Source organism: Coffea arabica, chromosome 2e, assembly GCF_036785885.1.
Source record: "Coffea arabica cultivar ET-39 chromosome 2e, Coffea Arabica ET-39 HiFi, whole genome shotgun sequence".
Classification (NCBI taxonomy): Eukaryota; Viridiplantae; Streptophyta; class Magnoliopsida; order Gentianales; family Rubiaceae; genus Coffea; species Coffea arabica.
In genome coordinates, this window is record NC_092313.1 from 65,655,106 (window position 1) to 65,669,086 (window position 13,981).

Consider the following 13,981-nt stretch of genomic DNA (forward strand, 5'->3'; position numbering starts at 1 on the left):
AAACTATAGAATATACAAATCACACACTTTATGAATGGTTTGAATTTGGTGAATGGCAAATTACCATGCTTTCTATAAAGAGACAAAGAGAGAGTTAGATAGGGGTTGGCCTCAAAGTCTTCCCTGTTTTATTAGAACTGTAAGAAACATATTCTACAAATCTCTATGAGATGACTGGATGTTGCTCTACTAGGAGGAGTATAGGTAAAAGTTTAAAGGAAATCAGGCCAGAAAAGGAGATAAATCCAACAGGATTGTACATGAAGTTCCAACTATTGGATTGCAAAATATCATGTTTGCTTGCCAAAAGGAGGTCATCAAACACGAATTCAAAGAAACTATAGAATATACAAATCACACACTTTATGAATGGTTTGAATTTGGTGAATGGCAAATTACCATGCTTTCTATAAAGAGACAGAGAGAGAGTTAGATAGGGGTTGGCCTCAAAGTCTTCCCTGTTTTATTAGAACTGTAAGAAACATATTCTACAAATCTCTATGAGATGACTGGATGTTGCTCTACTAGGAGGAGTATAGGTAAAAGTTTAAAGGAAATCAGGCCAGAAAAGGAGATAAATCCAACAGGATTGTACATGAAGTTCCAACTATTGGATTGCAAAATATCATGTTTGCTTGCCAAAAGGAGGTCATCAAACACGAATTCAAAGAAACTATAGAATATACAAATCACACACTTTATGAATGGTTTGAATTTGGTGAATGGCAAATTACCATGCTTTCTATAAAGAGACAGAGAGAGAGTTAGATAGGGGTTGGCCTCAAAGTCTTCCCTGTTTTATTAGAACTGTAAGAAACATATTCTACAAATCTCTATGAGATGACTGGATGTTGCTCTACTAGGAGGAGTATAGGTAAAAGTTTAAAGGAAATCAGGCCAGAAAAGGAGATAAATCCAACAGGATTGTACATGAAGTTCCAACTATTGGATTGCAAAATATCATGTTTGCTTGCCAAAAGGAGGTCATCCAAACACGAATTCAAAGAAACTAGCATATAATATACAAACACACTGAGCAAAAAGTGTGCTGAATCTCAAACGCACTAATATACAAACACTCTGACCAAAAAGTGTGCTGAATCTCAAATGCACAAAGTCTCTTAAATAGCCAAGATTCAGCACATAATATACGACTGACTGACAAAATCTATCTAGTTGTACTGGTACTTGACATAAATATATAATGGTGCAGAAGCCAAGATAAGCAAAAGACTGAAAAGCATTCGAAGCCCTGTAAGTACAAAAAGGATCGTTAGAATATGTAAATGCGTGATCAACTGACCTGCGTGGGTTTCCGGCGAGATCATTATCGTTAACAGGATCAGGTTGGATCACAACAGCGTCCCCCATCAATACTACTTGTGATAGCAGGATTGAATGGAACCAGTTCTTATATATAGAGTGTACTTGTTGTTTTTCTTCGGAATAAGGACGTCTTAGGACTGAAGAAGTTAAAATAAACATGTTCTACGCGCTTTCAGCTGAGCCATCTGAATTATCACGAGAGAAAAGGCAACCCAATTGGATGCTACGAAGGAAAATCGAATTGCTTATTGTAGGCTAATTTACCTATTTTTACTATCGATTTGTGAGCCGGTTTGTGCATGTAAAAATTAAATAGAGAGCTTAATAGCTCTAAATGTAAATGGAAGGCTGTCTATTTAAAAAGCAATTCGATTGTTTTGTGCTAAGCTTAATAGCTCCAATTTTGACGTAAGCGATATTGTTTTGTGCTAAGTAGAATTGAAGTTGAAATTTGATGGATGAGCATGTTTATGACTTCAAACTTGAAGAAAATACAATTGTCAGGGAACTTGATGCCTTTGCGGTTCGGAAACTTCTAGGAATCTGGAGCGCAATTAACATTTCTCAGACATCATCAACCCAATAAGAGAGGAGTAAGCATTGCAAGCTTTGACGTTGATTATTGGGTAGGAATTAACCAAGAATGAAACATGTGTGAGAAGTCTATTCAATAAGTGCATATGATGGGGTAATAAACAAAAAAGAAAAAAGAAAAAGAGAGAGAGAGAGAGAGAGACGTTCTCAATCTGTGGAGGTCGTGAGGAAGCAAAATGTAGCTTCACTTCAGTAAGTGTAAACATCTGGTCTCTGCTGGTTGTAACAAAAAAAGAATAAAAATCAATTGAATGTTTATCTTTCCGGAGACTTGCCTCTTTTTTTTTTGCCCTTCTTAAAGTCATTTTCTTTTCTGATGCTTGATTTGAAACCTTCGGCATATGGAAAAGATCTATCTAATATTTATCCCCTGTCAGTGGGAAACTTCTAGGAATCTTAGGAGTAAAAATTTCACCAACTTCTGGGAATCTGGAGCGCGATTAACATTTCTCAGACATCATCAACCCAAAAAGAGAGGAGTAAACATTGCAAGCTTTGACGTTGATTATTGGGTAGGAAAGTGAAAGGACGCAAACAGAAACTTGAGATGATCAAAGGATGAATACAAGGATAAGTTGCTTCTTCATGCACTGCCACGTAGCTATTAAACTTGAATGAAAGGCCTATCGATACCGAATGCAATTACATAAGAATATAATTAGCATTTTTATTACCATTTAAATTTGTATTTGTTATCGTTTGTGTTAGCATCTTGAGTTGTAATTTCAAACTGTTTCCATTGAAGTGATTTAATTGCAGCTATTAAAAAAATCATTAATTGGTTTCTTCTTTTCTTTTTAAAGAAGTTTTTGTTGCTTTGGCCTACAAACTTGACTAGCAGCACTGAGTTTGTTTGGATAAGAATTTATTTGGATGTAGCACTTTACTGTAGCACTTTTTGTGATGTGACGTATGTGAAATAAAAAGATGATTGGAAATTGTGTGTATGCTGCAAGTAAAACAAAATCTGAAATTTTTATTCCAAATTCTTGTTGTCCAAACAAACTCACTGGCTTCTAAGGGCGCCATATGTGGGCCCGATCATATTATCTCAAATTACGGTGCCCACTAAAGGAGATGGCTGCACTTATTGCTGGAGTGAAAAAACATATATTAGTAATACATGTTTCAAATTGTAAGAGTATCTAACATGATGGAAGAAGTGCAAAGGACGAGATGGACAAGCTAATTGATTGAATGTTGCTGATCAAAATGGAAAAGTGATCACAGCAGCTGCTGATCTAGTAGCATTAGTCATAGTTCTTAACATTGCATAGGCCCCTCCTATCCTTCCAATCAATACCTCAACAGCTTATCAGTGTTAAACCTTGTTTTGAACAATTTCCAATTTGAACAGTACTACTGTGAACAATTTCCAATGCAAAGTGCCACGCTTATTAAATGCAATGCATAGCCAAGTTTTGCTAAAATAATACTTCAACGTGGCACTTTACTTTCCCTCGAATTTGTCAGAATAAAAATACCACAAGCATATAAATCCAGAATAATTCTGTTTTAAAGTGTCTCGAATCACAGACTTCTTCAGTGATTCAGTCTAATTCGGTGCAGTTAGTGTAATTCTTACAATTTTTAATGTTAATTTATATAAATTTCGTAACCGTGAATTAGTTGCATGAGTAGGCAAACTTCACGTTTATACCAAAGTTGTATCATTTTATACTAAATCTACACCCCCTATAAAAGTGTGCGTAGTATAGATAAGTGAAGCGTAAGCATTATTTTGTCTTGATTCATATAATTAATCGTGAATAAAAATTCTTGATTAGTCTTAGCCTAATTGAATTTTCAAACTGTCAAAAATATTATTATTGATACCAAAACTTGTCGTTTATGTTTATGTCAGATTCTGCCAAAAAAAATAATAAAAAAATAGAACAAAACAAAAGAGAAACTCAATTATCGGAGAGAACTGTAAGAGCCTTCCCCTAACTACTGGCCGGGCCAAGTAAAATAATTTATTTAATCATGATATTAAGTAAAAAAAAATATATAACAATATCATGATACCTTAAATAAATAAAGATATTTAAAGAAATAAAAAATGAAAGTATCATGATGTTAAGCGCTCCCATAACTAAAATTTATATTTTTGTGGTAGGAGAAAAAGGCGCATAAAATAAAAGTCATCCTATAATTTATGTATGATACTAAACTAAAATTAAGGATAACACATAAAAGCATAGACTGTTTCATTGTACTAGAACCGAAGGAAAAAGCATCAAAAACCACCGAGAAATTATATCTTTTAATCACACAAGAGATTCTACATTAAGGTGACTATAAACATAGCATTAAAGAAATAGCGAAACTTTATATTTATGCGATGCAAGAAAAAGGCATATAAGTCAAAATTTATTTTATGCTTTTATGATCAGAGTAAAAAAGGAGCAAGTATTAACATGAATGCAGGTTTTTTTAGAATTTGCGTATAGTATTAAATTGAAATTAAGGATAAAGCATAGTCACTTTTGGAGTCAATACAAGGTTATTTATTTAAGGGGAAAAATACCCAAAAGCGCACCAAAAAGGCATAAAAGATAATTTACTTCATAGTATTACAACAAAAGAAAAAACCATTAAACTCTAAGGCTCCGTTTGATAACACTGAATCTGAATTCTGAATTCTGAATACTGAAATAATTAATTTGCTGAATTTTAAGCACTGAAAAGAGATATATGAATGTCTGAATCTTAATGCTGAATCTATTTATACTGTTTGATAAATATTCATAATTTAATGCTTAATAAGCTAGATTGTACAATTTTGCCCTTTTATCTTTTAATCCAAAAAGGAAATAAAACCTATGATTTAATTAACTTAAAATTGTTAGGTATGAAAATGACAATGATTGTGAAGAACAATGCATACAATGACAATGTTTCTTTGTGTGGGAAAAGGGTATGGTTTCATCGTTTTGAGAATGGGAAAATGAGGTTTTAATACTCTAAAAGCACGTTCAATTACATTTCTCAATCTTGCATGTGCTTGGTTAAAGCGTTCTTCTTTTGATCTTGGACGAGAAGCATTTCGAAAATCAGACAACCAATATCTAATATTTCGATATAGTGCCATAAAGCCACGTGTGTGTGGATAAGCTGCATCACATAAATAATATTTATCTGTACAAAAAATATATATATCAAAATATAAATGTTTGTGGATGAAAATTACTGCAAAAAAATACTATTGTTAAAAAAAAAATTTGAATCAGGTTGTTTTGTTTAATTAGATAAGGATTTTGAATAAGGAATATTAGGTTGTTTAATTAGATAAGGATTTTGAATGTAATTAACAAACAGGGATATATTTGGTAGATAAGATAAAGTAGTTGAAGTAAATCTCTTGATTCTTATCAAATTAAGCATTCAGCTACGATTCTTGTGCTGAAAAAAATACATACAAATTCAGCACCACTTAATAAGTTCAGCAGATGAATTTTTATTTATCAAACACCCACAACATCTGAATGTCTGAATGAATTCAGTTTCAGCACTTTTTTATGTTATCAAACAGGCACTAAGTGTAAATGGACCTTTATCTATTTAGAAAATAAATATAAACACTTATCATATGCCCAACAAAATGTGTACCCAAAGTTTTATTTTAGTGTTGGGAAAAAATGTACAAAAGAAACATAACACTTTTATTTTTCTTTTGCTTTCTAAATTAATTTTCCGTTATTGTCACTTTTTACCTCTTGGATATTCATTTATGAGCAGTTAGACAAGTTTGTGGTGAATTTTGCCGAAGTTTATAAACTTTGACCAATTGCTTTGCAGACACTGTGGCAGATTTTTCTCTTTCTTTTTACATAGCCCAGAGATACAAATCATCCTATACTATTTCACTGTCTTCAATTACCTAATGTGATTGGATGTTTGCTTTTTTTTTTTAAATTGAAGTTAGATTATACTTTGCATAAAAACCAGCCATTGATCAATTGTTGTTCGTACTTTCATCATATTTCCACCATTAGTTTAAAACATAAAGGAATGGGTTTGTTTTCTCACCATTCACTTTGTGTTTAGATGCAGATCTTTACAACAGGGATGAGGGGTAGGAGCAGTCATCAGATGGATCGCTCATGAGCTGTTCACGGCCAAGATTTTATCAAAAAAAAATTTACGCTTCAGATCACTTATTATACCTCGTTTTTAACAACGTGTGTGGAGCTCACAAAAATTTGTTCTAAAGTTACACGTTGTACAAATAAAGTTACGCCGTGTGCAAACAAAGTTACGCGATGTGCAAAATGCACAAAACCGTACGTTGTCCTTACAACAGGAAGCAAATAAACTAGATTTGAACCAGCCAAGTTTCTCTTGCTTTTTTTTTTTTTTTTTTTTTGCTTCTCATACGCATTGTTCGTTTTACTATTAACAACACATTTCACTACCAGCTCCAAAATTCTAAAAACATGCATATTTCCAGCTCCAAACAAATACTAAGTATTTGTTTTGATAGAGTATTATTTGAAATATTATTTAGAATAATTACTATAACATTTTTTTTGATGTGATGTATATGAGATAAAAAGGTGATTGAAAATATAAAATATGTATTGAAAAATATGTTTTGGGATAATCTCACTGTCCAAACACTTTCCATGCAATTAAATGTTTTTGGGCGGACGCTTCGCTATATTTTTCCCAAAATATGATTGCAATTAAATGTGGACACTAGTTGTGCGCACAGCTTTCCTCAACTAGTATATAGAAAAAGCTAAGGCTTCTACTAAAGCATTGATCCACGTGTGAGGATGTGGCAGAGAGGCCACTTGGAGTCCTTTTTTTTGCCAATAGCAGTCTCATAATTACTATTTTGCCCAAAAGAGAAACTTTAGGCCTTGTTTGGCATGCAAGTTTTTTGCCAAGTTTGTTTGCTACAAGTTTTTTAAAAACTTTAACTACAGTAACTTCAAAAAATTTCTTAAAGTTTTTAAACTATACACTTCAAAATATTCAAAAATTTACACATTTCAAAAAATTTTTAAAAACTTCTACAGTAAGCTATAATAAAATTTTAAACAAACTTTCAAAAAACTCACTTACCAAATTGGGCATAAAAAGAGAACATACGTATTCTTTTTTTTTTTTCGAAACGATAAGTGATTTTATAGATGAACAAAAACTTTACAATTTCAAGTAAAGACTTGAGGGAACTACACAGTCAGTGCTAACTATCACTGAGGAATCCAAAATTCCTGGTCAACAAATAAGTTTAGCGCATGAGCGCTAATTCTATGAGTAATATGGTTAATATCCCTATTTACTAGGCAAAAGGAGCACATGTGAAACAAGTACTTAAAGCTATGTATATCCTCCAGCAGTGTTACCAGTCGCATATCCGAAGATTTCGGCTGCTGGATGAGGTGGAGTGTCTACTTATTCTGGACCTGAACTTCTAACCTCTCCAACTTCTGTACAGCAGCTTTACACATCAGTAGCTTAATTGCAGTTAGTTCATCAATTAGCTTATGGCCAGAACATCTTTCCTGTAAAGCCCATCCTCTCATCAGTTGTTGATTATCCAAAGAGACAGTTGCTCAGATCCCCATTTGGGGGCTGGCCTTGCTCTTTTCTATAGCAAACCTTTATCTCAGAATGCCTGCTGTTTCTTCTTGTTGCTGGGGGGGGGGGGGGGTTGCGGCTGATCTCCTGTTTCTTCTGTACTCATCTTAAAAGCTATGACCGTAGCTTCACCATATTCCAACCATTCCTCCTGAGCTTCATGCACTATTCGTAGTGGGGGATGCTGCTTACCATCAAATTCCTTCGCGTTTCTACTCTTCCAGATCTGCCAAAGAATGTTAGCCATGAGAGAAATGTGTTCATATCCCTCACTTCTCGATCTCGCCTCCATCACCGAGGTCCACCACGAACTAAAACAACCTTGCAGATTTGTAATTCCCTCCCATTGGATAGGTGCCATTCTCCACACCAGTTTAACATGATTACAGTTAAGTAACGCATGTTCAACCGTTTCACAGTCTTCTCCACACACTCTACATGTAGGATCACCTTGTTGTGTTCTACTGTGAATGAGGTGTCTTACAGGTAAAGCTTGGTTGAGACATTTCCATAAGAAAAGCTTCACTTTATGCTTAATATTCAGTTTCCACAGGTGCTTCCAAATTTTCTGACCTTGGATACTCCAACTAGTACTAGCTGGCCCCCTGACCTCCTGCTCGTAAGCCTTCAGCCCTTTAGTTTGTACCCTGTAGGCTGATCGCACTGAATAATGCCCATTTGAATTATCAATCCAGAAGTTGCTGTCTCTTTGTCTATTAAGCTAATGGGGATGCTTAGTATTCCTTCTACCTCCATGGGGGTGAAATTCCTAAAGAGAAGGTTCTTGTTCCATCTTTTGTGGACGATCAAGTCTGCCACCTTAACCAAATTAACTCCTTGTGGCTGCTGTGTTGTCACTCTTCCATTTGGTGTCATAGGAATCCAGCTGTCCCCCCAAATGTTAGTACTCAGTCCATTCCCAATCCTTTTTCGAGTTCCTTCTTCAACCATCAGCCTAGCTTGCATCAGTCCTTTCCAAATCCATGAAGCATTCCCAGCAACTTTACACTTGAATATAGATTGCTTTGGGTGATATCTGGACTTTAGCATTCTACTGACCAGCAAATTTGGTTGAGTGAGTAACCTCCAAATCTGCTTTCCCAATAATGCTAGATTGAACGCCTCCAAATCCTTGAAGCCTAAGCCACCTGCCTGCTTGTCCCGCGACATCTTGTTCCAAGCTTTCCAGTGCATCTTGTTCTTCCCATTCTCCTCACCCCACCAATAGTTGGCCATTGTGGAGTTAATCTCCTTGCACAATTTTTTAGGTAGCTTGAAGCAAGACATTGTGTATGTTGGCAGTGCCAATGCCACAGACTTGAGCATAATCTCCTTACCTGCTGCACTCAAAAGTTTATTTTTCCACTTTTTGTCTCTGTTGAATACTGGATTTAATGTATCCGAACAACTGCTGTTTAGATCTTGTTACCACCATTGGGAGACCCAAGTATTTTCCTTGGCTCACAACATGGATATTTCCTAAAGCTTGGCTGACTTCCACCTTTGTTTCCTGCTGCATATTGTTGTTGAATATGACTGAGGATTTTTCCAGGTTAATCAGCTGGCCTGTTCCTCTTTCATATACGTTAAGTAACCTTTTGAGCTCTGCTGCATTTTGGGAATCAGCTTTACAAAATATCAAGAGTCATTTGCAAAAAATAAATGGGTTAGTCTTGGTCCCTGCCTGGTGATTTTCATGCCTTCAATTTTTTTCTCAGTCGCAGCCTTTTGGAGGAGATTGGAAAAGCCTTCCGAGCATAGGAGGAATAAGTAGGGTGACAGTGGATCACCCTGCCTAATTCCCCTTTGTGGCACCACATACTCCTTGACTTCGCCATTAACCAGGAACGAGTAAGAAGCAGTAGTAATGCACTCCATGATCCAGCTTCTCCATTTGTCATTGAACCCCATTTTCCGCATTACAGCTTCCAGGAACCTCCATCCCACCTTGTCATAAGCTTTAGACATCTAATTTCACAGCCATAAATCCTTCTTTCCCTTGCCGTTTGTTTTTGAGATAGTGTAAAAACTCATGGGAAATCATAATATTGTCTAAGATTTGCCTCCCAGTAGGGCTGCAAACGAGCCGAGTCGAGTCGAGTTTTGAGCTAATCGAGCCGAGCCTCGACTAAATTTTACCAAGCTCGAGCTCGAGCTCGAGGTCGACGAGCCGGCAAATTTCGAGCTCGAGCTCGACTCGAATCAAGTCGAGCCGAGCTCGAGCTCGAAAAAAAATAAAAATTAATTATTTTATTTTTTAAAAAATAAATAAAATAATATTTTTTTCTTAATAAATAATACAATATTAAGGATATATACGTAATTTTACTATAAAAATAAAAAATAAAAATATATATATAATATACGTAATTTTATTATTAAATAAAAATAAAAATAAAAAAAAAATATATATATACCCAAGCTTGCGAGTCGGCTCGCGAGCTAACGAGCTTAATATTCTGAGCTCGAGCTCGAGCTCGAGTTTGACTCGAGCCGGCTCGAGCTCGACTCGAGCTCGATTAATAACGAGCTCGACTCGAGCTTGACTCGAGCCGCTCGCGAGCGGCTCGCGAGCAGCTCGATTCGTTTGCAGCCCTACCTCCCAGGAACAAAAGCTGACTGTGTTTTACTGATACAGAAATGAAGAACCTGCTTCAGCCTATTAGCTAGAATCTTTGCTATGATTTTATATACTGCCGTGCACAAGCTAATAGGTCTACAGTGCTTAAGGGATGTGGGAATCAAAATTTTAGGAATGAGAGAAATGACTGTATGATTAACAGACTTGAGCAGATGACTAGTGTGGAAGAAAGTTTGGACAACACCTACCAAATCCTTTTTAACTATGTTCCAAAACTTTTGGAAAAAAATGGGAGGCATTCCATCTACACCCGGAGCTTTATCAGGATTCATAGAAAAGAGAGCTGATCTAATCTCCCCTTCATCTACAGGTTTTGTTAGGTTATCATTCATACTACCTGAGATTGTGTGTGGAATACCATTTAACACTTCCTCCATTTCATTTGCGTCTGAAGTCTTGAAGAGTTCTCTATAATAGCTAGCAATCTCTACACTGAGCTCATCTTCATTCTTAGTCCATGTGCATCCTCTCTTTGGATGTTGACCACTTTGTTCCTCCTCCTTCTCCCCTCCACAGTGGCATGGAAAAATCTGGTATTTTTGTCTCCTACCTTGAGCCATTGCACCCTTGCTTTTTGACCCCAGTAGATCTCTTCGTCTCTATAAGCCTCTTTCAGTTCATTCTTAAGACTCTTCTTCCTCTCTCGCTTCGCCTCAGTATCACACAGATTTAGTTGCTGCAGTTGGCCCTTGATTTGCTCTATCTTTTGTTTTGAATTGCCTTGGATTTTACTGTTCCACTTCAGTAGATTTACTCTACACCTTTTCACTTTCTGCACAACCTTGAACATCCTTGAGCCATCGTCCCTTTGGTCCCATGCCAGTTTGACTATATCCAAGACTTCATCTCGGTGGAGCCACCTTTTATCAAAATAGAACCTCTTCTTTCTCTTGATTTGTGTTGGATTTGTCTCTATAATCAGCATGCTATGATCTGACGCAAATGAATCCAAGTGTTTACACTTAACCTTATCAAAAATTTGGAGCCAAGGATAGCTACATAAACCTCTATCCAGTCTTTGTTTTATCTCACCCCCACCTACCCAATTATTACACCAGGTCCAAGGATGACCCTCAAAACCAACATCCTTCGTCCCTCCAGGTTCCATCCCATTTTTCTTCATTTGAAACAATGTCATTAAAGTCACCGGCCATAATCCATCTTTCTCCCCACAAAACTTTCCTAGCTTGGAGTAGAAGTTGAGAAAGTACTGTAAGAAGCATCCAAAAAGTTCATTTCCTTTATTTTTGAAAATTTTTGCTGCTCGATACAAATATTTCATTATGTCTTTTAATGAACTTTTTACCTTCTATGTTGATAAAAGCTTTTTCTACTCATCTTTTATTCACATGGGTAAAGCTGGAGGAGACGAGTGGAAATTCATGTATGAAACTAGGAGTTTTTTTTTTCATTTTTAATAAAGAAACAGGTTATTTTCAAATTTTTCAACTTTTTATCTATGCAGATATAAAAAAGACTTTTTTTTGTGTTAAATGTTTCATAATCTTAGTCTAATTCTTTAACTATGATTTCAAACTCTATAGATTGTAGCATTTTTGGATAAACTGGTATATGAATTCTATGGAGAAGAATTGTAGGAAATGCTAGAACGTCCTCATGGTTTTTGTAGGATGGTAGATAAAACATTTCTTTCCTATGAACACCAAATTTTTTGATTACAACGTGCTGTAAACATTTCTGATTTGTATTTTTCACCGGAAAATTATATGTTCGGTGATGCTTTTAGACTTTGGATTGTTGGTTGAATGAATTGTTGTTTCCCAACAATGTTGACACAGTTTGTCGTGTTATTATTATATTTTCGTGTTATTATTATATTTTTAAGTAAGGACACGTGAAGGTCTATGTATTTGTTAGAATTGATTTTACAAAATCTTTTTTTTTTATGCTTTCTTTCTTCAGTTAATTTTGAACTTTGGACTGTTTTGTTTTTGTGCTAATGTTTCCAGTTAAGCAATCCTAAAGAGAAACACTAGCAGGTTAAATCTATATTTGTCATATTTTTTACCTGAATCTATATTTGTAATTTTTTAATTCCTATATTACTGATATTTTTCCAATAAAAAATGTAATCATATATTTTAAATATTATTCTAGGTCGGTCTAAGCTGTGCATGGCACAGCCTGGTTCCCCTAGTACTTAGACAGTGGAGGTTAGGTTCCAGAGACTATTCCTCCATTTCTCCCTCTCTCGCTCAAAGCTTCCAAGATTTCTCTCAAATTTGTCCAATCCCTCCTCCTCCTCCTCTTGTGTCTCGCTCGTGAGTTCTTTCTCTCATACTCACTTCCTTTTTTTCCCAACAGTCTTTTTAATTTTGAAACCATACCATCCATCGAAGGCTTAGAGCTTTAGGCTAAGTTTGGGAGTTTAGGATAGAAAAGAGAAGAAGGGAAAACTTAAGTTATGAGAGAAGAGAAGAGAAGGGATTGTTGTGTTGTTTGGGAGTTTTGAGAATTAGTGGAATGATTTTGGATATAAAAGTCATTAAATATTTGTTTAAGACATTTTTAAGGATAAAATAGGTATTTTAAAAAACTTTCATAAGTTTCCTCCAACTTTTTCTCCAATTTGGGAGGAAAACTTTTACTTATTATTTATCCTCTTAAATTCTTCCATTTCTCTTCTTTTCTTTCCTAATAAAAACTAACAAACGAAGGAAATGTTCACTTTCTCTTCTTTCCCCTTCTTTTCTCTCCAAATCATCCACTCCCAAACGAACCCTTAGATAGTGCTTGTCTGTCAAGAAAAAGGAAGTGAAGTGAAGTGAAGCAAAATAACTTTCTTATAAGTTTTGAACGATTATTTGACAGAAAATTTATGGGATCCACCATATAAAATTTTTTAATAACCGCTCATTTTCGATAGGAAAGTGAGTCACGGGAAAATTTTAACTAACTTCACAACTCCTTTCTTTCTAAACTGTTTCCTCCATTCAAGACTTCTACATAAATTAGAACATTTTAGGACTTATAATTTAAAAAATCGGCTTGTAGTTAGACATTTTATTCTTATTTTAACAATTAATGAATTAGTAATTTGTTAAATTTATATGATATTAGTATTGTTTTTCTTTTACATTGTATGATCCTTTGTATAATCTATATTTTTGTGAAATAATTTCACACACACACACACATATGTGTGTGTATATATATATATAAACTTATTGTTAAAGATTGTGATTAATTTTGAGGTAATCAACTCTTCCAATATGCAAAATATTTATTCCATGTTTTTATATGCATTAAATACCAAAAATGAAGAAGTTCAATATAGAATATTTTCTACTAACGAACACATTAACGATTTTTTTCATGATTTTTTGGCTAAAAAAAATACAAGAATTTGTATTTTCTTGTTAATCAAACACATGTAGGAAAATTAATTTTCTTTTCCTTTACCTCACTTCACTTCACTTTTTCCACAACACACTTATTTACACGACTTTTGAAAGCCTTAGTCTACCTCTGCTCTTTTTCTAGAACTAGTAATAGTTCATGTACTTTGCATGTGATTATATTAACCCTAATATAACATCTTTTAAATGTAATTTTTTTTTGTGAAATTTGATTCTTCACCTTATTCTAGAATATTTTATATTTTCAATTTCTTTAATAAATTGTCATTACAAAGACTATCAAAATTCGAACTCTTTGATCTGTTGGTTTTTTAATATATTTTGAGTTTTTTTTTGGTAAATTATGGATTCAACTTTGATAAACAATTCTTAGTACGGTCATGTTTTATCAAAGTTGTTGTATTCTTGCAATAGTTTTACCATTAAATTATAATATTGTATTTTTTTT

At 34.6% G+C, this 13,981-nt stretch overlaps 1 protein-coding gene across 1 annotated transcript; it reads right to left on the reverse strand.

Annotated features, from left to right (window-relative positions):
• Positions 1 to 10,580: 10,580 nt before the first annotated feature.
• Positions 10,581 to 11,291, reverse strand: LOC140036414 (uncharacterized). Its single transcript, XM_072077809.1, has one exon. The coding sequence runs from the start codon at positions 11,289 to 11,291 to the stop codon at positions 10,581 to 10,583; it is 711 nt and encodes a 236-aa protein (XP_071933910.1).
• Between the last annotated feature and the right edge of the window lie 2,690 nt (positions 11,292 to 13,981).